Source organism: Mixophyes fleayi, chromosome 1 (genome assembly GCF_038048845.1).
Source record: "Mixophyes fleayi isolate aMixFle1 chromosome 1, aMixFle1.hap1, whole genome shotgun sequence".
Taxonomy (NCBI): domain Eukaryota; kingdom Metazoa; phylum Chordata; class Amphibia; order Anura; family Limnodynastidae; genus Mixophyes; species Mixophyes fleayi.
In genome coordinates, this window is record NC_134402.1 from 343,623,998 (window position 1) to 343,647,392 (window position 23,395).

General features: G+C 40.7%; 1 protein-coding gene across 15 annotated transcripts in view; it reads right to left on the bottom strand.

Annotated features, from left to right (window-relative positions):
• The window catches only part of FBRSL1 (fibrosin like 1), a 382,122-nt gene that overhangs the window by 196,901 nt on the left and 161,826 nt on the right, over positions 1-23,395 (bottom strand). For all 15 annotated transcript variants that reach the window (XM_075217007.1, XM_075217057.1, XM_075217042.1 and 12 more), the window contains one exon: positions 544-645. In XM_075217007.1, the coding sequence (XP_075073108.1) occupies positions 544-645 (102 nt within the window). The remainder of the gene's footprint in view (positions 1-543; positions 646-23,395) is intronic.

Sequence of the window (23,395 nt, forward strand, 5' to 3'; positions counted from 1 at the left end):
TTCTCAAAACTTTTGTCCATAACTATGTATGTAGTATACATACACACACATATACATATATATATATATATATATACATACACACACATATACATACACACACACACACACATATACATACACACAGTTTACAGAGCAATCACAATATTTCAGAGCACATAGGCATCACTTAGATGCCAGACAACTAGTAAGCAATACTTGTTTCAACATTGTTAAGTTCTGCTAAACACATCAATTCTATTCCTGTTAATGACTAACAAAAAAAAAAAGAATGTCCCACTGTATTTTTCAAAAGGAGTTAAAAAATAAGCAATAAAGAAGCAATGAGAGCACCAGCAGCAATGGGTTGGCTGTGAAAGGACTGGCTAGCTTAATAATCAGCATGTTGGCACCCTGCCCTTGAGGAACAGAGGGAAATGGTTTTATTTTTTTGCCTTAATTTTCCAAAAGTGCCCCAACCCTGGTGAGAGGATAGTGTTCATGTAAACATGCTGGAGGTGGCGGTGAAGCTGCACACAACTAGCCGGCACAAGAAATACTTACATCACTGAGGCGATCATGGGAGCTGCTGCGCTGAGAACTCATGGCTTCCTTGATGCTGCTGTCTTCATCATTTCTGCCATTTCTGTTCCTGGAAACTTTGACCTGGAAAATGAAGAAAAATGCCATTGGAAAGCAGTCCACATGATAAAATATGTAAAAATACATTCACATTCATAAGATTCCAGAGAGATGTCCTCACACCCAAGCATCTGGTAGAGTGAAATTTTGCCTGAATCAAGTTCTGTGGTGTATTGGTCCGTTCGTTCAGCAGAGGTGTAAAGTTCCAGAGATACAATATTTGAATTCCTTTTTAGGCTCAGCAGTATGTGGAACGCTATTGCAAACTCTATTTGGAAATTCACATTTCATTGAATTTATATAAGCTGGAACAACAATTTATTCTGCACTGTGGTTGGGACAGGACTGGAAACATTTAAGGCAAAATTATGTGAACAAAACATGCAAAATGTCTTGGAAACATGAGAATTGGGGTTAACATTTTGAAGAACAGTTATGAAATATCACTCATCTCTGCTTTCTGGGATTCCTGGCACACCAATATAGACCAATATAGACATATACATACAACCATATTTAAAATAAACGATGTCCGAACCACCTTTCAGCGAAGCAAAAACAGGGGAAAGTAATTCTACTTCCAAATGATGAAATGTACAGAATCTACAGCACTTTTTAGACTATGCCAGGAAGATTTTCTTTATATTTTTAAAAACATTACAGACCTAGGCAGTATTTCCTCATGACAGTCCTCATTTTCCACACCTGTATCTAGCGTTTTCTAAACAAAAATGCTCAATTGTTTGAGGTTCTTTTTTCTTAGGATTCCATTGAAATGAAGACAAATGTATTTTATAAGCGTATTAGGAGCATAGCTGAAGTGTAAAAGTACTTAAAGTAAGCTAAAACAAAAAAACAAAAAAACAACAAATCACAATACATGCACGTGTGGCTGTCAGCTTAAAGTAATGTATTTTTCAAAACAAGAACACATGACAAGCTTTAAGCTTCTAGAGCTAGCTTTTTTTATTTTTTTAAATGTGTCTCCTCAAGTTCAATAATAAGTTCCCATAATTGCCAACTGTCCCTAATTTCCATGGCCAGTCCCCATTTTAAAGATTTGTCCATATTTTTCAATTGTGACAACTCTATGTACAGTGCACTTAATTCAATGATCATTGTCTGTCCTTATTCCCTAAGCTTTAGAAACATGTTATGATCCACCAGGTCAATACACTGGAGATATTTGATGCACCTGCTCAGCAGCAGATTGTCCCTGGAAATTATTTAAAATGATGGCAACTATGATATCTCATTCATTTTACATTTGTAAAACTCTCCAATATTCTCTTTTGATGTAAACAGTTGAAAACAGAGAATGCACATAAAACAGAACGCTTAAGCATCCACATAATGTTATTCATGCCTTCACTGCTTGGGTTTTTTCAATGTGTTAGCAAGAAATTGCCAGTAACAGCACCATGGTGGAGATGTTTCATATTGGAGCTGTCGCACTTAACGAGGCTGCGCACAGGAAATCAAATTAGAGGCCTGGCTGACGCTATTAACCTGCCTGAGTGAATATCAATTTTTAGACGTACCATGGTTGTTAGGCCCTTATTTGTTGCTGGGAATTAAGAACTGCTGCCAATGGCTGTGACAGATCATGTTCATTTCCACCTGCTGACTGTGGCTGGGGGAGACGCCTGCCTCACTTCATCAGCAATTACCCTAATAACACAAGTCTTGTTGCAGCCTACACAAGTATTAATTACCACAAGGCAACAGGAGCAGACCCGTGTATCAATTATTAGCAACTGAAATAATAGATTATATAGTGGAGGAAAGGGACACAATCGAAGTGACTAATTGTGAGAGATTTTTTTTTTACCACATTTTAGGTTGGGGACACATTTCCAAATAACCCCTCATGTGTTACAAATGGGAGGGAGCCCACAGTAATGCTGGACATAAACATAGACGACCCAGTCTGTGTCTGTCATCTATGTAGTGACTTAAACATGAAAAAAAATCTATGCACGTGCTTGATAGAGAAAAATAATATAACACCTTATACTCAGTCAGTTATACCCCATTCGTCAGTCTAAGCATGGACAATCCAATATTTGTGTTCTGTTAATCTGACAATAACACACTTTAATAACAGGAATCCTGGTGTGAAAGTAACACAGAAAATACCTTTATATATTACTGTATGTGTTAGTATGCCTATCCGCTGTATGATAAGTCACCATTGTTTATATGTCTGACATTTTACACTGCAAAACGCTGAATGGCTGATGTTCAAGGAAGGTCTATTTACAGCACAAGATCATGTCACACGTGCTAAAATGTACCACACTTGTCAAATCTATATAGTCTCTTAGACACCCTCACATCAGTACAACATCTATCAGTTGTGTTAATGCAAGCAACCTAGCATTTCAATGTTGGCCTTGAGAATACCAAAATATCTGACCAACCAACAGTATAGACTGGCACAAAAGCATTATTCATGTCTAAATATATCAAATAAGTGAGACATTGTGGGGATCTGTGAAAAATGGTTGCAGGTGAAAGTGTTAATTATTTCTACTAAATACATTATAATTGTAAATGGAAAGAAAAAAAAAAAAATCAAAGAAAGGGTGTTAATTGGGTGAGAGCTTTTGCCTCACTGCACATCTACAATACCTCATAGTGCTTGGGGCCTTCAAATGCCACAGGAAAACAGTGTCTGATAAGCATCACTTTTCAGATCACAGACAGCAGGCCCCAGCTCATTATTAATAAATACACTTCCATTTATCAAAAGCTCCCTTTGAGCACGACGGGGAGCCTGGGGCAAAAGGAGACAAATTCTTTTCTTAAGTCGTACTGAAAGGTGGCAAGCGGAGGGACCCTCACCCCCATTAACCCAGCAGAGTTCGCTGGCCCCCACTGGGGGGAGAGGGAGATGCTTTTGCAGCGATAAACTCACATTGATCTTGTGCCATCTCAATATATTTGTTCATTATCTTGCGCACACACAGAAGCATTTGGAAATGTACTCGGGGCACAGGCCAAATTGAATCATCTGCCTTCATTTTCCGCACGAACCACAGCTACAGCTGCTGCAAACAGGCAGATCGTTTATTTATTTATCTAGCCGGCTGGTTTTGCTCTCTGCTAAAGGTGCAAGAGGCCCTGTTGGTATTTTTAGTTTTAACCTTGTTTTTTTGCAGTGCCATTTGAGGTACTGTGGTTTCTATGGCTTTTGCATCAAACATGCTGTAAGCCACTAGAACTAGATGTCCTCATATATCTATACATGAGGACATAAAATAGTGACCATGCCCAATATATAGTTATAGTCTATAATCTACCAGGGGTGGAACATTACATTGCCAAGTTACATTGCAAAATTTGGATAAGGGTGCCATGCTCGCCTCATAGGCCCACCATTCTACTCTCAATAGAGGGGAGTGGGCCTTGGAGGGAGGACGCAGCACCACTGACCTCTGGGCTTCATAGCCACCATACCCCCTATTGCATGCCCCTGATGCAAGGCATATTATTGGTGTATAAATGTGATTTAAATTAAATCATACCTGCCTACTCTCCCGGGAGGCTCCCGAATTTCGGGGAGTCCTCCCGGACTCCCGGAAGAGTAGGCAAAACTCCCGAAATTTGGCGAAATTAACGGCAGTGAATGGAGGGGGGGCGCTTAATCGCGTCATTATACTCCGCCCCCTCCATTCAATGCCATGAATTTTGGCTTTTTATAGTGAGAGCAGGGCTATGGTGACGCAAAATGTCAACACGCCCTCCTCCTGCCCCATGACTACTCTTAGAGTGGACATGTATGAATTAGATTGTTTTGCATGAAAAAAATTGGCAAAAGGGCCACGGCCCACGGTTTTCATGTATCTGCATTAATTTACTGCTTACATATAGGCATTTTTCACAGTCAGTCCTCCTTTCATGACACTTGTAAGTGTTTGTGGAAAAAAGCAGATGGGGCCTGATATAGGCTAGACCTAGCACTATTAATAGCTGCTGTCTGACTTGTGATGAGCAAGTGGCTAAAATTTCCTTCACTGAAACAATCCACCTCTACATGAACTGCAGGCCAAGGACACAACCTCTCTATTAGAATGATTGGAAGCAACATAGCGAATACTTTCTTTCCATTATTTCCTCACTAAATTACACCTTTAATGACCGCTGGCTCCGTTATGAGGCAATTTACCGCCTAATTAATACAAATGGACATTTTAATTACAAATATATTGGACAGGAGGATAAAAAAAAGAAGAAAGGAAGTAGTTACATACAGATAAAACTCCAGATATTAGATATTTCCAGGTCATTAGAAGACAAAGCTACAAGTTAAATGAAATATAATTATAAAAAATAAAGAAATACCAAAACTATGTTTCTATAAAATTATTTTAGTACTATTTAAGTATTAAGGAATAAAGAACTATAGGAACAATTTTACTATATGTAATGCTGTCTTATTTCAACTATGTGGCGGTCAAATGAAAAATTAGAGAGGTTAATGTCGTTACTCAAATTTACACCAAAATTAAAAAGAAGGTTTTAAAATGTTCCCTGCCTTCAGCATGTAGATTCCATGTCTAAGATACACAACTACCATTTGGGAAACAGGATAGTACGTAGAACAAGGGCATGGATCATGCATGATGTGGGTGGGCAGTTACTTGTAGGGAATCAACAGAAGTAGGATGGACCCATGCAGTTAGCAATACACAGACCACTCCACACTCTAAATTGTCATAATTTCCAGAAAAGATAGCCACAACAACAGCTCAGTCTGGAGACACAGTCCTACCCGCTTTCAAAGTCATCCAAGCACAAACACGGGCAGATGTCAGCATTTAGCGTGCAGGATGGGTAGTTATAAATAGATTGGGCTAGTCACATCTATAATCTCTGATATCCGATTATTTATATCAGTCATACAAATCATATATGTAGTGAAGACAATGGCCGTCATCTTCTAATTTATATATTGACATTTTTCATTTTATTGCAAAACATTACAACTGCTCCCAACCGGCAGCTACTTAATGTCAGCCGGCTGCTTCCTAATGCCACCTGGTTGGCAACATTTTCTGGGGGAGAACACTGCCTGTCTTTATTATGGTGTTGACCATATAAATGTCGAACATATGTATCACACCCTCCAAAGTGGAGTACATGTCAACATGTCACAAGGAAAAGCCTTGTAGACCAGCATATGTGACTGTTGGATGACAGTTCACCAGCCCATCAGAATTACAGTGTGCTGGAATTATATTGGATGATTATCCAGAAGGCGATCGTGCACATAGAAGTGTGTCCAAATTCTGCTGGATTAGCTTTCAAAAGTTAGCCATATTCATACTCTGTACCATATAATAATGTGTTACTATTATGGTACATGAATGTAAATAGATTTATTTTTTACCTATAGTTTATTTTCTCAATTTCATTTTTTCCAGTATTATTTTGGTTAAAGGACATTTATATTTTCAAACAAGCTATTTGCATCGACTCTCTTAGGCACAAACATACATATTTGCCAATACAACATAATACATGTGAGTGCTAGTTTAGAAGGTACCACAATATCTGTCCCCCTGTGAAGTAATGTTGTTTCATTGGGTTGTTCTGGGTTATAGACAGTTATGCAGCCTTAGGACTGTCTGGTTCCCCTTTACAACTTTAAATTACATTTTGCGCCATATTTCCTGCAAATACTAGCTCCATGAAGGCAGGATTCATACACAACCAGTTTATGGCCACTTGGTGTTGCTGTCACCATAGAATGAAAGATACTGTTAAGTGCTGCTAATGGATGAATAGTATTTCTGGGGGTCACAAAAAAACAAAACATGTATTTCTTGTGGGAGCTCTAATGCATTCCAGCAGCATCGCTCTGTCCCAGACACAGCTTCTAATTAGATCAACTGGGAGAAATATCCAGCTTGTTTGTGTTTCTCAGACTGACCGTAGCTTGGCACTTTAGAGATTACCTATTCCCCTAGATCCTCTGTAATCATGTAGTATGCTCTACTCTGATTTGGTATGCTGGACAGTTTGAGATGTCATTACTTCATCTGCAACGTATTGACACCCAGCTCACTGGAAGCTGCTCTTACACAATTGAACAGATTTTATATAAGATAATTTACACAACAAGTACACAGTGTCCAACAATCATTTCACAGAAGTATGAATAAATATATTACCAGTGGTTGAAGTGTAAAATAACTGGTGTAATGGAAACTTAGAAGAGGCCGTATGGACAATGTAAGTGAATGGAATTTGATAGTTTTATAATGAAGACAGTAGGAGAAGTGGCGGTATGGCATACCACCGTATACCAGCCTATTTTGACCATTGTAGATTACACAAAAAAATTCAATGGCAGAGGGATTTAAATTAATGATATAGAGAAGGACTATATTTATATAATTTTGGTTCTGAAGGAAAGATACACAACGGTCAAGAAGATCTACATATGTCTCTCTCAATTTACCATTTTCATCTAAAGTACAGAAGCTGCAAAATGCCCACACACAGCACAACGGCTTATTGTGCAAAAGTACAAATGAATGCTAGCCCACATATGCAGGAAGATGTGTTGAACCAGCAGACTTAACACACCACTCCATACATTACACAATAACCCAAAATTATAATGTAAGGGACTACTGGGCCCCTATTTTCTTTATTGCTAGCACCAACTGGAACCAATTTGATAATGCAACCTCCAGGTGCATGAATACTCATTAAGCACCGGACAATGGCATCATCAATCTTTCATGGTACCCATGCTCTCCCATTCAAGAACACAGTGCAGAATGCATCTTCTAAAGTCTGCAGCCTATAATGCTGGAGCAAAAAAAGCGTGTGTGTGTGTGTGTGTGTGTGTGTGTGTGAAAGCAAACCTCTCTATATAGAGGGCATTAGTATATAATATATATACTATATATTAGTGCCCTAATACATTAAAAAAAACAAATAAGCCTTAATGAATTTGTTAATGCCCCTTACAAAGTAATTGCTAACTAAACAAGCACAAACTCAACACGTTGATAGACCGCACACAAAAAAATCCTGTGTTTATGGAATTAAATCTGTTTTCAGATATAATTGAACTGTACAGATTGGCTTAGAGGTCAGTTTTGAGAGCTGCTTAAGTATCAAACATTTAGTAGCAAGCACTGACCCAAGAATAAAAGAGTTGAGAAAACACTGACTTTTTTGGAAGAAGTTTTGTTTTAATCTGTCGGTTTTAATCACTAACAAGCAGCGAACGGATGGATAGCAAGAAAAAAAAAAAAAAAGCCATTGCTACTAGGACTGCTAAAGAGGACATGTGCCAGTACCAGCACACAAAGACACTCATACAGGTAGCCTACTCTACTGTTCTGGATTGTGTATAATGCCCAAATTTTGTTACACTATCAGCACAAACACAATAAACGGCTTGATGGGACAGGCAAGTTAAAGAACCATCTAAACATTTGTTTACATCCCTGACACTGAGTGTATTAGTGAATCATATGTTTCAACACTTATCTTGTGGGAATGCACAACTGACAATTTGCAGAATATCTTTTTGAAAAAAGCTTTGACCACACCAGGCTGTGAAGCACCTTAGTAGTCTTACACTCGCTGGAAAAGCTGCAGAGCTGTGATACTTTGGGATTATTTCCTGGTCCTTCTCCTAACTCGTTATGGGGCCAACTCCACAAAACCAAATACCTTTCAAGCAATTTCATGTGTTCATAACCACTTATACCAATAATTTGATTCAGACCTAAATTAAATCTAATACCATCAGGAAGTTTCTCTTTAAAGGCTATCATTTTACAACAAAATTCTGCTCTCCATTTTTTCATATAGTGTCAGTTACAAGTAAGGCTTTTTTTCATTTTAGTATTTTGTGGATGTTCTGTAAAAACTCGCCCATAAACCTATAACACAACTGGTGTGATGAGGAGTGCAAGAGACTGGGGTTTATGGAGTGGTTCAGAGGAATGGTATGGAAAGGACAAGCAGGCAGTTCCGCCAATGATGGCTGAGGACAGGGCAGATTAGTGTTTCACACAGTTCAGCCGTTATGAGTGAGGAGTGGATGGGAGAAGGATGCAAGCAGTTCTACTAGGTATGGCTGAGGAGTGGATGGGAGAAGGATGCAAGCAGTTCAGCCAGTTATGGGTGAGGAGTGGATGGGAGAAGGATGCAAGCAGTTCTACTAGGTATGGCTGAGGAGTGGATGGGAGAAGGATGCAAGCAGTTCTGCTAGGTATGGCTGAGGAGTGGATGGGAGAAGGATGCAAGCAGTTCTGCTAGGTATGGCTGAGGAGTGGATGGGAGACAGATGCAAGCAGTTCAGCCAGTTATGGGTGAGGAGTGGATGGGAGAAGGATGCAAGCAGTTCTGCTAGGTATGGCTGAGGAGTGGATGGAAGACGGATGCAAGCAGTTCAGCCAGTTATGGGTGAGGAGTGGATGGGAGACAGATGCAAGCAGTTCAGCCAGTTATGGGTGAGGAGTGAATGGGAGACAGATGCAAGCAGTTCAGCCAGTTATAGGTGAGGAGTGAATGGGAGACAGATGCAAGCAGTTCAGCCAGTTATGGGTGAGGAGTGGATGGGAGACAGATGCAAGCAGTTCAGCCAGTTATGGGTGAGGAGTGAATGGGAGACAGATGCAAGCAGTTAAGCCAGTTATGGGTGAGGAGTGGATGGGAGACAGATGCAAGCAGTTCAGCCAGTTATGGGTGAGGAGTGGATGGGAGATGGATGCAAGCAAATCAGCCAGTTATGGGTAAGGAGTGGATGGGAGAAGGATGCAAGCAGTTCAGTCAGTTATGGGTGAGGAGTGGATGGGAGACAGATGCAAGCAGTTCAGCCAGTTATGGGTGAGGAGTGGATGGGAGACAGATGCAAGCAGTTCAGCCAGTTATGGGTAAGCAGTGGATGGGAGACAGATGCAAGCAGTTCAGCCAGTTATGGGTGAGGAGTGGATGGGAGACAGATGCAAGCAGTTCAGCCAGTTATGGGTAAGCAGTGGATGGGAGACAGATGCAAGCAGTTCAGCCAGTTATGGGTGAGGAGTGGATGGGAGATGGATGCAAGCAAATCAGCCAGTTATGGGTAAGGAGTGGATGGGAGAAGGATGCAAGCAGTTCAGCCAGTTATGGGTGAGGAGTGAATGGGAGACAGATCCAAGCAGTTCAGCCAGTTATGGGTGAGGAGTGGATGGGAGACAGATGCGAGCAGTTCAGCCAGTTATGGGTGAGGAGTGGATGGGAGACAGATGCAAGCAGTTCAGCCAGTTATGGGTGAGGAGTGGATGGGAGACAGATGCAAGCAGTTCAGCCAGTTATGGGTGAGGAGTGGATGGGAGACAGATGCAAGCAGTTCAGCCAGTTATGGGTGAGGAGTGGATGGGAGACAGATGCAAGCAGTTCAGCCAGTTATGGGTGAGGAGTGGATGGGAGACAGATGCAAGCAGTTCAGCCAGTTATGGGTGAGGAGTGGATGGGAGACAGATGCAAGCAGTTCAGCCAGTTATGGGTGAGGAGTGGATGGGAGACAGATGCAAGCAGTTCAGCCAGTTATGGGTGAGGAGTGAATGGGAGACAGATGCAAGCAGTTCAGCCAGTTATGGGTGAGGAGTGAATGGGAGACAGATGCAAGCAGTTAAGCCAGTTATGGGTGAGGAGTGAATGGGAGACAGATGCAAGCAGTTAAGCCAGTTATGGGTGAGGAGTGGATGGGAGACAGATGCAAGCAGTTCAGCCAGTTATGGGTGAGGAGTGAATGGGAGACAGATGCAAGCAGTTCAGCCAGTTATGGGTAAGCAGTGGATGGGAGACAGATGCAAGCAGTTCAGCCAGTTATGGGTGAGGAGTGGATGGGAGATGGATGCAAGCAAATCAGCCAGTTATGGGTAAGGAGTGGATGGGAGAAGGATGCAAGCAGTTCAGCCAGTTATGGGTAAGCAGTGGATGGGGGACAGATGCAAGCAGTTCAGCCAGTTATGGGTGAGGAGTGGATGGGAGATGGATGCAAGCAGTTCAGCCAGTTATGGGTGAGGAGTAGATGGGAGAAGGATGCAAGCAGTTCTACTAGGTATGGGTGAGGAGTGGATGGGAGAAGGATGCAAGTAGTGCAGCCAGTTATGGGTGAGGAGTGGATGGGAGAAGGATGCAAGCATTTCAGCCAGTTATGGGTGAGGAGTGGAAGGGAGAAGGATGCAAGCAGTGCAGCCAGTTATGGGTGAGGAGTGGATGGGAGAAGGATGCAAGCAGTTCAGCCAGTTATGGGTGAGGAGTGGATGGGAGACGGATGCAAGCAGTGCTACTAGGTATGGGTGAGGAGTGAGCAGATGAGTGTTCACGCAGTTCACCTAGTGATGGGTCCTGACCCAGTGACTAGGAAAAGTAAAGAAATTGGCTAAATAAAGGGGGAGCTATGGGTGAAAGTAGTGTAAGAAGTGGTCGGGTAAAGAGTGTAAGAGCAATAAGCACTGCTTGTTAACCACTTCCTATCAAAATAAAGAACCCTATTAAAAATGTCTGGCTTGGTTTGATATGTTTTTTTTATGGAAAATAAATAAATATAAATAGACCTTGTTTATAAGTAGGATTTCCAGGACATGTGAAATTGCCGCATTACCTGAAAATGTTTGTACAAACTGATTGCAGCTGTAAATTGGTATCAAATCTAATTTTGCCCTTCAAGAACTTTAGAAGACAATTCTTGAATTATATGAAGTCTTGCTGGGAAAACCCTGCCTCACTATATATCAGCAGACACCTCTGGGATTGGTACAAGACAAGCGTTTTCCTTTGTTCTTTCATGCAATTGTTCCTCTTGATATTGCTCATAGAATTTCAGGGTTATGTTTTTCCTTGAGTGTCACTCTATCCTGCGAGCAACTTCACAAGGGCTGCTGTGCTGTTCTTCTCACAGGAGAAACCGTGTGCCTGTCGTTAAATCCAGATGATTTAACAGACATTTACAATCAGCTTCTCCAATGTGAAACAAAAGCAACCATGTTATTGTTACATGATATATTCGGAAAAGGCACAGAAAACAAAGTCCACAATGTTAGATGGGTACATAACAAAAGGAAAACCTGGACTGGTGCACACCTTTAGTGTACAATACATGCATGGACTTTACAATATTTAGATATAGATTCTAACTGCATGTACTATAATCTTGCGACAAAGATCTAATGAGGTTATATTGTGTGAAGCAATTGTTTAAAAATTCAAATTTAAAGATCCAGCAGCAATACCTGGAATCAAAGTATTTACCAGCTGAGTGTGCAGTGGGACAAAATGACAGATGCAAGAGCACTTTTACTGGAGCCCTTGGTAGAATTCACTGTTTTTAATCCAGATGTTTCTCTTTCATGCAAGAGAGGAATCCAGCAGCATCAAGCTGTGTAAATTTCTTCTGATCTGTCAAAGGCTGCCATGAACCAGAAAAGGGAAAAAAATAACACGATCCAAGTTGGAAATGTGAAGTCTGTTCTTACACTTGGGATTATGGGACACCATCTGTATTTTAAAAGCTTCACTGGTACTTTATGTACTCTCTGCTGCAGCCGACAATAAAAGAAAGTGTAAAGCATTAAAACATATTGGAAAAGTGGTTTGTAGCTTCCAGAAATTGCTATTTCAAAAAGACATTTTACCTTGATGTTTAGAAGAATATTTTACTTGCCTCATTTACAAATTACTGTATACTACAAGAGACTGTAGTTTCCACAAGAACAAGGAAACGTGTTCTCCAAACAAAAGCATTACTGGATATAAACAATGAACAATGGTGTCAACATCTATTTATGTTTTAAGTACAAAGATTAGCACTTTGGTGTGGGACTAAATGCATACTTGCCAACTCTCCCGGAATGTCCGGGAGACTCCCGCATTTTGTGAGAGTCTCCCGGACTCCCGGGCGAGTGTGGCAATCTCCCGAATTCTGCCCACTTCACTAGGAAGTGCCCCACTTCCTAGTGAAGTGGGCAGAATTAGATCCCAAACGCCGCGATTCCCGGTGAATCGCGGCGTTTGGCCCCGCCCCCGCTGTCAAATGACGCAATTTGCGTCATGACGTCACAGGGGCGGGGCCGAAATGACGCGATTTCGGCCACCCCGCCCCTTCACGCCCCCCTCCACTGGCTGGCTCCCGGAAGGGAGCTGAAGAAAGTAGGTAAGTATGACTAAATGATGTGGGGGATCGGGTTTCCAATGTGTTAAAAAATGAAACACAGAGAAGAAAGCCTACAGGGATTGCTGTAGCCAAAAGCATATGCAGTTCACACATGGTCTGCATGCACTTGGATTGATATTAATCTTTATTTATACAGCTATACATGGGAAATGCTGTATACTATATTCTGATACATATTCAGTCTGAATGCAGACTTGTGTGTGTGACAGGACGACACCATTGTCTGTCTCTATGACCATGTCTGCTGCCAATCCGTGTTTCATGCCTCCACGTCAGAAGAAAAGATAGGGGACACCAAAGTTGCTTAACAGTTTAATGTGTGCTGTTGTCCCAGTACCCCCCCCCCTACTACTACTACTATACAACTTCCCAGATGTGACAACTGAGGAAAAGATCATCCGCTAAATCCAATAATTTCTGGATATAAGCGCCATTCAATAGTATACAAGGTTTGCAAATCATTATATTGAAAGAAGGAAAACTAAGCAGTTACACACTGCCGCGCTCTGGAGGTACACTGCTGAAAACAGAATCTCTCCCCATGATTATAAAACCAAATATTGCAGTGTAAGCATCAATACGCACACAAAAACAAGTCTTAATAAATTCTTACTGCAGTGAACACATGAATATTAATAAAAGAGGGGAAGCAGTGATGGCCACAGAAATTACAGTTCCAGTATGTGATGGAAGCCAACGTGGAAACATGTAATCTAACCACAAGTTTGATGTGTATGTGCTAAATTAATCAATAACCTATAAGGTCATCTCAGTTCCTCTTCCAGGTTGTCATCTCTTCACCAAGAGGATAGAGAAGAAAGATGCCAACTGGGGAGTAGCAGTAATGGTCTAAAAATCAGGTTTAAATCCAGCTGCACAGCACATACATTGACCTCATGGTCCTCTGAAAACTAGCACAATAACAGCAGCAAGGCTTGGAATCTGCTATTCTTAATTAGCTTCTGACACGGCTCAGCTTTGTAATCAGCCCATCCTGATTAAACGACAAGAAAGGCCTTCTGATGCATACGGATATTGGTTAATGCACTGTTTCCAAGGTGTTACATCTAAAATTGCCTGTGAATTGATTTCTTTTATTGAATTAATAAGTGTTATCGTACAGTACAGAAGGTAATATTGCCACTGGATGTGAGCGATAATGTATAATTACAGAGAATCAAAGCCTAATCGGCCCAGACGAGCCAGGTGTCAACATTTTAATTGTAGTTGGGGAATGTGTTGTAGCAGATTAAAAGAAAGGCAGCAGACGGGCCTGCAGCATCAGAAATATGTTGCTTCGCTTTCTATGCTCCACAGGATTTTTCAGTAGGAAAAGATGCTCCTCAACAAGCAGATGTTTAGCAGATTAAAGGTGAGAAGTGCACAGAATATTAGTGATCTGTATTTTTCAGGATTTATTGTAACATACTTCTGGGAACATATCCTGAATACTCCATAGACTCTAATAGAGGTCATTTTTGAACAGTATTTGGCCCACAAACACAATTATATCACAAATATCACCAGCCCTATTTAGACAAAATGGGGGCAGATAATAGGCCCTCAGAAAATGAGACATAGGAGTACCCCCCTTCATGTCACCATTATCCTCCAATCATAATCCATGCAAATAAAGACTTGTCGATCCTCTGTTACTAGTATATAAACAGAGGTTTTGATCGAAGAAACCAAAAAACAGGTTTATGACAAATGACAAGACCAATAAGTAACCTTGATCCTACGGGGTATAACTGGGATAGAGCAAGGTAGGGTAAAAAACAGGCTGTTCTTTAAACATTTGTCTTTTTATTTTATTTATTTAAATTGAATGTGTCAGGAAAATGTGAATGAGTTGTTCTTAAGGCAGGCTAATTCTTATTAACCTTTATATATAGGGCTCCACATGAGGTCCCCAGCACTATACAGAGGACAAACAACAAGACAGTACATGGTATAACAGTACAAAGCAGTAAACAAATAACACTACAACTCAGCACAGCTATTGGAGTGCAAGTGGTATATTCAGCGCAGGCTGAAACCTGTGCCCATTAGTTAATAACTTTACATTAATATATCTTTTACACTGCTAATTCCAAGGCAGAAAATTTCTTACAAATGCGTGGCAATGGTAAGCCACCTCACCAATCAACTGATGAAAGCAAATATCACTGGATGGCGTTTATTCTTAGCACGGTGGCTTAGTGGTTAGCACTTCTGCCTTACAGTACTGGGGCCATGAGTTCAATTGTTTGAATGTTCTCACCGTGTTTGCGTGGGTTTCCTCCGGGTGCTCCGGTTTCCTCCCACACTTCAAAAACATACTAGTAGGTCAATTGGCTGCTAACAAATTGACCCTAGTCTGTGTGTCTGTCTATGTGTGCGAGTGTGTGTGTTAGGGAATTTAGACTGTAAGCTCCAATGGGGCAGGGACTGATGAGAGCGAGTTCTCTGGACAGCGCTGCGGAATTAGTGGCACTATATAAATAAATGGTGATGGTGAACCTATTTACTAGCTCCCTTACATCTATGATGCGGTTAATATGTTTGTCAGCCACTAAAACATTACAAACTCGCACACAAAGAAGGGGGGGGGGGGGGGAAACAGGCTCATTTTCACAATTGCATTCTAACATTTTACCAGAGTGTTTAACATTTTTAGAAAGTGGCACAACTGCTTTCTCATGCGTTACACTTAAATAAACTTGTACAATGTGAGGTGCACTTTTGTAATATTGGGGCAGCACTCGGGTCTGTCACTGGCTACATTCATGGAGATCCTGTACATGTGAACTGCAATATCCCTGGGTCACATCATTCTTCAGCTCTGACAATATGGCTGTAGAAGAGGGTATTTGAATAAATGAAAGGAAAAAGCAGGTTGCTCAGCATATAAATGAGCTGCACGCACTGTAATAAAACCCTGCTTGCGCCTGAACAACGTCATGGCTGTCATACAAAAGTTTTACAGTTGTATCTGTGCACTTTTTTTTCCTTTTAGGAAAGTCACAATGTTAATGAAAATGTCACCATTTCAATGATAAATGTGTTGGGGAATGCGTGTGACATTTCACACATTTTTCCAATATGACATTTTTTTTTTATAATAATCTAGCCTTTGCTATTCGCTATATAGAGAGAGTGCTGAAGGAAAGAACAGATTCCAAACCGTAGCTAACAGAAAGGTCCTAGGTATCTCTTTATATACAATGATAAAATCAGCAAACTTAACTGTGTACCGAAAACCATAAGTAAAAAAAAAAAGGCTTGTGCACATGAGGATGTCTATCTTTCTGGCAGGAGAATGGAGGAAAGGTCATATGGAGATTGAAATCGTGGGCTTATGACAGAAGGGACAGCTAAAAGTAAAGCATGTTGTACAGTTCTCATGTTGTCATCCTCCTAGCAATGTACCAGCGTCTCTCCATATAATCTCTCCTGCCTTGCCAGCCTCTGGCTAATCAATAGCATGCTGATGTAAATGGCTAGCTTACTTATTAGTAACAACATAAGTTACTTTGTCCCACCAAATACAACCCAATTCAATGAAACAAAGTTCATAATGGCCATTAGTTACAGTAACAGTCTGGATCTGCCTGCAGCCATTTGTCCTGGCATCTTTATTCAATTAAGTGTATGTTGTCCCAGGTGCTTGGAACATCAGAGAGTGAATGGAAAGACAAATGCATTTACAAGCCATACACAAACATTTGTCTGAGAGTAGTGTGCAGCCATTGTAACGCATATGGAAGCATTTATAGTTCAGAGCACGTCACACATCAGTGTTTACCTGATCACTGCTGGAAGACCAAACACCCATGACACAGAAAAGTTAGCCCTGATAATGACCTGAGGGATTATACTGGTCAGGAGATGGTGCTGTGTGGAGTATATGAAAGCTCTGACAGAATGAAGTGTACAATTAACTGAGCCTGGTGAGTGAATGGAAGCTGCTCAAGCATAAAAAAAAAACCCTCTCACAATGCACACAAAAGAGGACAGAAGTCTCACAGCGCCTCAAATTCTTCTGTAGGAAGCTTCCACTCCAAGGTAAACTAGGCATATCCATGTCACAAGACATGGATTTAAAACTTAATGGTACACATATGTGAATTAAATATTTCTCTGATGTCTGCAGGCTCTTCCTCTTTATAAAAAGCTGCGGACATCATTTCTCCTTGATACTGAGCCCGGCTTTAGACACAGACAGAGGGATTGGAACTCTGATGTCACCCCAGACACCAGTTACATTCCTGACCACCCTCAAGGGAAACTCTTCTGTCTTATTCCTGACTGTAATATCCAGACACAGCTCACATATTGCTGTTGGGCTGCTGCCATATGACCATAGTTGTAACTTTGTGTGAAATGTTGATTTAGTACCAAAGAAGAAGACAACGCTGGCAGCTGGAAAAAGAGGGAGGTACACAAATTCTCATGCAAGACACAGGAGGCATCTGATTATACTGTTATTCCAAGAAATGTCTCCAGTTACTCATGTTATATAGGAAGAAATTACCAGTTTTCACATTTTGGAATCTACAATTTGAATTTGTAAGAGACATATGATTGTTTTCTCAATGACGCACTGGAAGACTAGCATTGGTCAAGCATCTAAAATGATTCCCCATAGCCTACCATTTGGAAGCTTTTTAAAAGAAAAACCTACGATGTGCAAGTATCAATTCTGCACGTTATGGTCATTAGAGTCCTCAATGCTGTTGTTATTATCAATTAATAAGACGCCACAAGATTTCTGCAGCGACCCACACAATACCATACAGAGTAAAACAGTACAGAACAAAAACAGGAGTAAACCAAGACTCCAAAAGCTCCAGGCATATGTTGAAATGTTGCAAGTGGATGTGAAAATCACAGACAAGCATTAATAGTCTTATTTTATTAAAAAAAATACCCATGTAAGCTAGAATATAAATCTATTTTTTAAAACCATGATATGTTTTGCAAGCATTTTAATCACTTTCCAATGCATGCAAATTGCGTAGAAATGCAATAGAGTCACTACTTAATGAATTGTTATACACTTTCCCCACAGTGTGGCACCAATGCACCACCATGAAGTGCAAACACAGCTCATAAATATTCTACCTACATTCTGATTGTGCCCGCCATCTGCATGCAGGAAACAGGAGCCAGACGAGATATGTACAGAGGTGCTAAGACATCTTAATTGGTTCTTGATTCCTCTTGGACCCATGCTTATATGCACTATAAATACACATGTATCCTCAGAGACACACAGACCTGGGGCTGCTAGCAGATACTGGGACTGTGGATAATCAGATAAAAATCTCACCAAGTGTATCATTTTCAGGATTGGCCGTGAGACTCCCTCTTTTTTTTTTTTATCTTCCCTGCTTCTAATATCCAACCTCTGATTACTTGTTCCTTTGCATTAGGCTACAGTAATTAAGCCTTGCCCTTGGTCCCGGGGGAGATGCACAGAAGGTTAGTGATCCTTAGACATGACACGCTGTTATTTATAGATGATTAAAACCTATTTATCTCTGTGTAAATGTTGCCAGCGATGGGATGGATTCTGTTGCACATCTGCCACTGATTAGAATTCACCAGCTGGGTGTCCTGTCATGGGCTCTGTTTCACAGTAACCCTTGTATTGCCACTACTGCTGAAAGGAACACACCAGCGCCCTAAGTATGAATGTCAAACTAGCTTTTGACTTTTGCATTTGCTGTATTTTTCCCCAATGGACACTGATCTGAAGGATTGAAAAGGATTACAAAGCAGAAATCAGACTGTTAACTCAAGTAGAAATATGCCAATATACATACAATATAATTATCTTTTACTGTTGTACTACAGAAACGATCTCTATTTTATTATGGGGCCAGAGATTTACAACACACTGGACCAAGTTTATAGAGCACATGGAACACCCAACACAAATAGTTAGTTTTGCCTCAACAGTGCACTAGAGGGTGCACCTACATCACATCAAGGTGATCTTTGGAGACACCTGCGCAAGCAAGAGGTGTCCCTAGATATGAAGGGAGGTCACATCATAATCCAACCTCCTACCAGTATATAACCACTCCTTTCAATGGATTCAAGTTTTACATCTTTCTTCTAAAATACTGCTCTACTTACCCTCATTTATGAATAACATTAATCATGAGAGTGAGGGAACATCAGGACATTACATGTGGATTGTGTGCGCGTCTGAAGCTTTTTGTCCTTACATTGGGCAAAAAATACACATATATACAAATTCTTACCTGTTGAAGTGCAAAATGAGTCCTACATTACAGGAAGAAACCCAATCTCTGCCAGCTGTGAAAATGGCGGTGTACTCCACCATCCGCTCAGCCAGTTCAACTCAAAAATTACCAAAATCTCACCAATAAAGTATTGTTGCATTGCTCTGCAAAACAAGGCGCACTGGGTGTGCCTACTCCATACATAGCTAGGAACAGCCCTGGCTCCGCACAACTCATCCCATTTGCCAATGCCAGCTTCTCCGTTAATGCCATCTTGTTCCACAAATCAATGCACTTAGACAGAGATCTTGCTACAATAGCACAAACCAAGGCACATGATGTCACCAAAGAGGATTTTGTGCAGTCTCAGCCATTTTGTGCGCAGTAAGCCCACAGTCTAAAAACACTGATGTCTTGCATGTTTTTATATGAAAAAAGAAAGCCAACATAGGTATTAAAGACCACTTGAGTAACTCCATAGGGAACACTTTACCTATCTGCTGCTGGCAGTTTCAAAAGAGTGGTTATCTGCAGAATGTTATCACATTTTTATCACTCTCCAGTGCTTATCTAAAACAAACAATCACTGAAACAGCAGCAGATAAGACTTACAGGGCAGTTTCGGCAATTAAAGCTGAACACCACATCAAAACTCATGAGAACTGTTTAATGGCCCTTCCCTTTAACCTACCAATTCCCTTCAAGTTGGTGCTGATTTTTTGTCAACATAACAAGGAAGTTAAGGATATAGAATGACAATAATTTATCAAGATGACAATGTTCTTTAAAGCTGCACCATCACCTAGTAAAAGATTTTACTAGCCAAAGTAATGGCTTTTCCCAGGATTGCTATGTTCCTCTTATAAAACCCTGCTGAAAACCAATGGGTACGGTTCATGTGTAAGCAGAACAACCAATCGCAGACCACTTGTATTTGGTCCTTCCGCTCATACACGCCCTTCTCTATCACCATCTTGGTTAACAAAACAAATTTGTTGATTCCGTATTACAGAACCATCAGAGCACTGGGCAAAAGGAATGCATGCAGTAGTCCCCAAGGGTCATGCGAAGACGAGGGGCACCTTAGTAAAATCCTTTATGCAGGTGGTAAAGCAGCTTGGTTTGAATGTTGCAACTATGCAAGTCACTCATGTAGCCATTGTATAGACTAGTAGGGTGCATTGTTTTTATTTTCCAGCTTACAAATATCCATATGAAAGGAGACAGGGGCAGCACGGTGGCTAAGTGGTTAGCACTTCTGCCTCACAGCACTGGGGTCATGAGTTTGATTCCTGACCATGACCTTATATGTGAAGAGTTGTGTTTGCGTGGGTTTCTCCAGATGCTCCTGCTTCCTCCCACACACCAAAAACATTCTAGTAGGTTAATTGGCTGCTATCAAATTGACCCTAGTCTCTGTCTGTGTGTCTAGGGAATTCAGACTGTAAGCTCCAAAGGGGCAGGGACTGATGTGAGTGAGTTCTCTGTACAGTGCTGCAGTATTAGTGGCGCTATATAAATAGCTGATGATGATGACGGCATGGCAAACTGTATTTATAGATAACGAGTGTAATATGCAGGCAGTGCATAGTCTGGACAAGCTCTAAAGGGTTCTTCTCATATCTTTAAAAAAAAAAAAAAAAAGGTCAATTTAATCAAATTAAACTAGTTCGGGGCATGTACATGCTCAGTTCCTCTGCCTTTTATAAATGCCAGCATCATTTTTGAACTCTAGAAACTCTGCCTGTCTTGTTACTGGACGAGAACTTTCACTACCTTTATTTACACTTTGTTTCAACAGGTGTAGAAGCATAGAAAACAATAAACATTGCAGGTTACCTCTTAAACATTGTCAGAGTAATAAAGTTGCAAGTTATGCAATAAACCTTAGCAATTAGCCAGCATATATTACTTTCTATAAACACAAGCCTGACATCCGCCATGTTACAAGAGTAGCTATGCTCAGCTAAATATATTTTCCTGGCATTTTCAGATCATCAATTGGACAAAGGGCTTTAAAAATGGTGTCATTACATTGAACTCTTGTAAAAGATTATGAGGTAATAACATTGCTATTAAAAATAGAGTTGTCACCTACAGCAGTAAAACAGATTAATGTTTTGCAAGTCTTTACACATTGCTAATTTACTGGGTCCACTCCCTATATGAACACAGAATAAGTCAGGTGTGACACCTTGTTACAACATAGATCAGGGCTGTGAGACAAAGACGCTTCTACATAGTCACGTTTCAAACATGCAACTTAAAAGTACATAAAACTTATTAAAAAGATTGGATGTGTTGGATCTTACTCTATCACATGAATTTACATCTCAACTATCAGCAAGCTTTATTTTTCATTGGCAAAAGCACAGTCTTAATTATCTGGGGATTTTCCTCACAAGGAAATATGAGCATCTGTATGCTGCAAACCACCCGCCCGCTTTCAGAACCATTACAGCTGATCTATATACTATATACTACATTTGCCTGTCACCACAAATGCAGTGAAAGTCAATGTTCTAAAGGGGTTGCTATACGATTTCCAGATGGTTGACATTGAGGTTCCAAAAAAAATCCATCAGCCCCTGCAGCAAGAGGACTTTCGCAATTTGTATGGATGGGCAGACGTCAGTGAGTGAAAATGAGAATACTTCATAAATATGAAATGGGGAGGGCACCCCAGAGTGCCCAATTCTGAGTTCTACTTTATAGCCACACAACTAGCATTGCTTTCTATGGCACTCCATTCATGGCTCTAGAATCTGGGTTTCCATCTACTCCACACTCTGGGTTCCCTTCAGAGCAGTGAAGCCTAACTCCAAAAAATCTCTACCAAAGCTTTCACTTTCAAAATTTGTGACTAAAATACACATAAGTTTGCCCTCATCTCAAAAACCCCCATCCTCATACCAATCTGGGACAAATCGGTATTTCCACCAGGTTTCAACCACACCTATTTTTCCCTTTTGATTAAACACAGTTTGATTTTCCTTACTGAAATTACATATCTCTGGGTTTCTCTTCCTTTGGAATATGATATTTATCTTTGATTTTTTCAAACACAGGTCTTTTTCATTAGCTCCAACTGCAGCATTTCTTTAGCAAACCTGGTAACAGTGGCATTTACCCTAAACAATCCACTTTTGAATCTCTGTTGGCTTTGATTCCCCGCCAGTGGCCTGCGCTACAGTATAACAACGAACCCTCGCTGTCAAAGGACTCAAAAAAACTGCTTTTGACAGGATATGGGGAGACCCTCCATCATGAGGCTTAGTAACGCATCAGAACCAATGACGCCACATCTTCCTCCAGCATGCGTGCACATCAGGGGATACACCAGTACACTTTTTCTCCAATGCTATTTAATCCCACTGCGGATACAAACTTTTGTCCCAGAATCATTATCACTGTGTTGGTAGGACTGTGAACAAAAATGCACTCTGCCCAATACATTTTGGATGGGTTTGAGAATATGTCCGCTTTGTAAGGAGGTATAACACCAAATTTGCAATATTATTAAGGGTCAGATGCCACAATCGCTCTCATGCTCCCTCCTCCCATGCACCCTCCCTGATACACCAATCGGACGTATTAGGACTCAGGACGTATTCTAAACTCAGTCAGGTGAGAAATCATCTCATACTGGAAAAAATAGATCCCTCCACCCTAACTTCAATTGCAGAGGGTCTCTCTAAAATACCGCTCAAATTCTCTTCTATTTAGTCCCCATAACTTGACTACGACTGGAATCCTGCCTCTGTATCCTGTGGCTTTCCATTCCCATGACCGTCCATGGCCAGAGCCAGGGCCTCCCTGTCACAAGCTTCTTGTTGTTGCATCTGGCTTTCTTTGCCCGTTTTCAATTTATTTTGGAATTGACGTGATAAATGCTGTGTCCTTGATTATTCTGGTTTTGGTTGTATGATGATTATAGTTTAACAACCTGCAACTTTTGCATGGACGTTCAAACCCCCAGTTTCTACTATAACACAATAAACAATCTATGTTTTTTGTTTTTTTTTTACAGATTATAAATGTTACCTATAAAATGACTATAGAAAATTCCATTTTGTGTAATAATTGTTTGGGAGGCCTTTATGTGCTGTGTGACTACCGCAGACTGCTGGTCCTTATGGGGTCTGCTTTTTGGAGGCTTTGGGGTACCTCCTGGTAAGCTTGCTCTCAATTTAACACATGAATATATTAATCTAGGTTCGCTAATTAACACAATATATTTTGTGCAAATTATTTGAGGATATCTGCACTGAAAACAAAAATCTGTTTTGCATGCTCTTAAAAATGGTTCCTGTCCCACACGAGGAAAGGACCAAGACTTCACCTT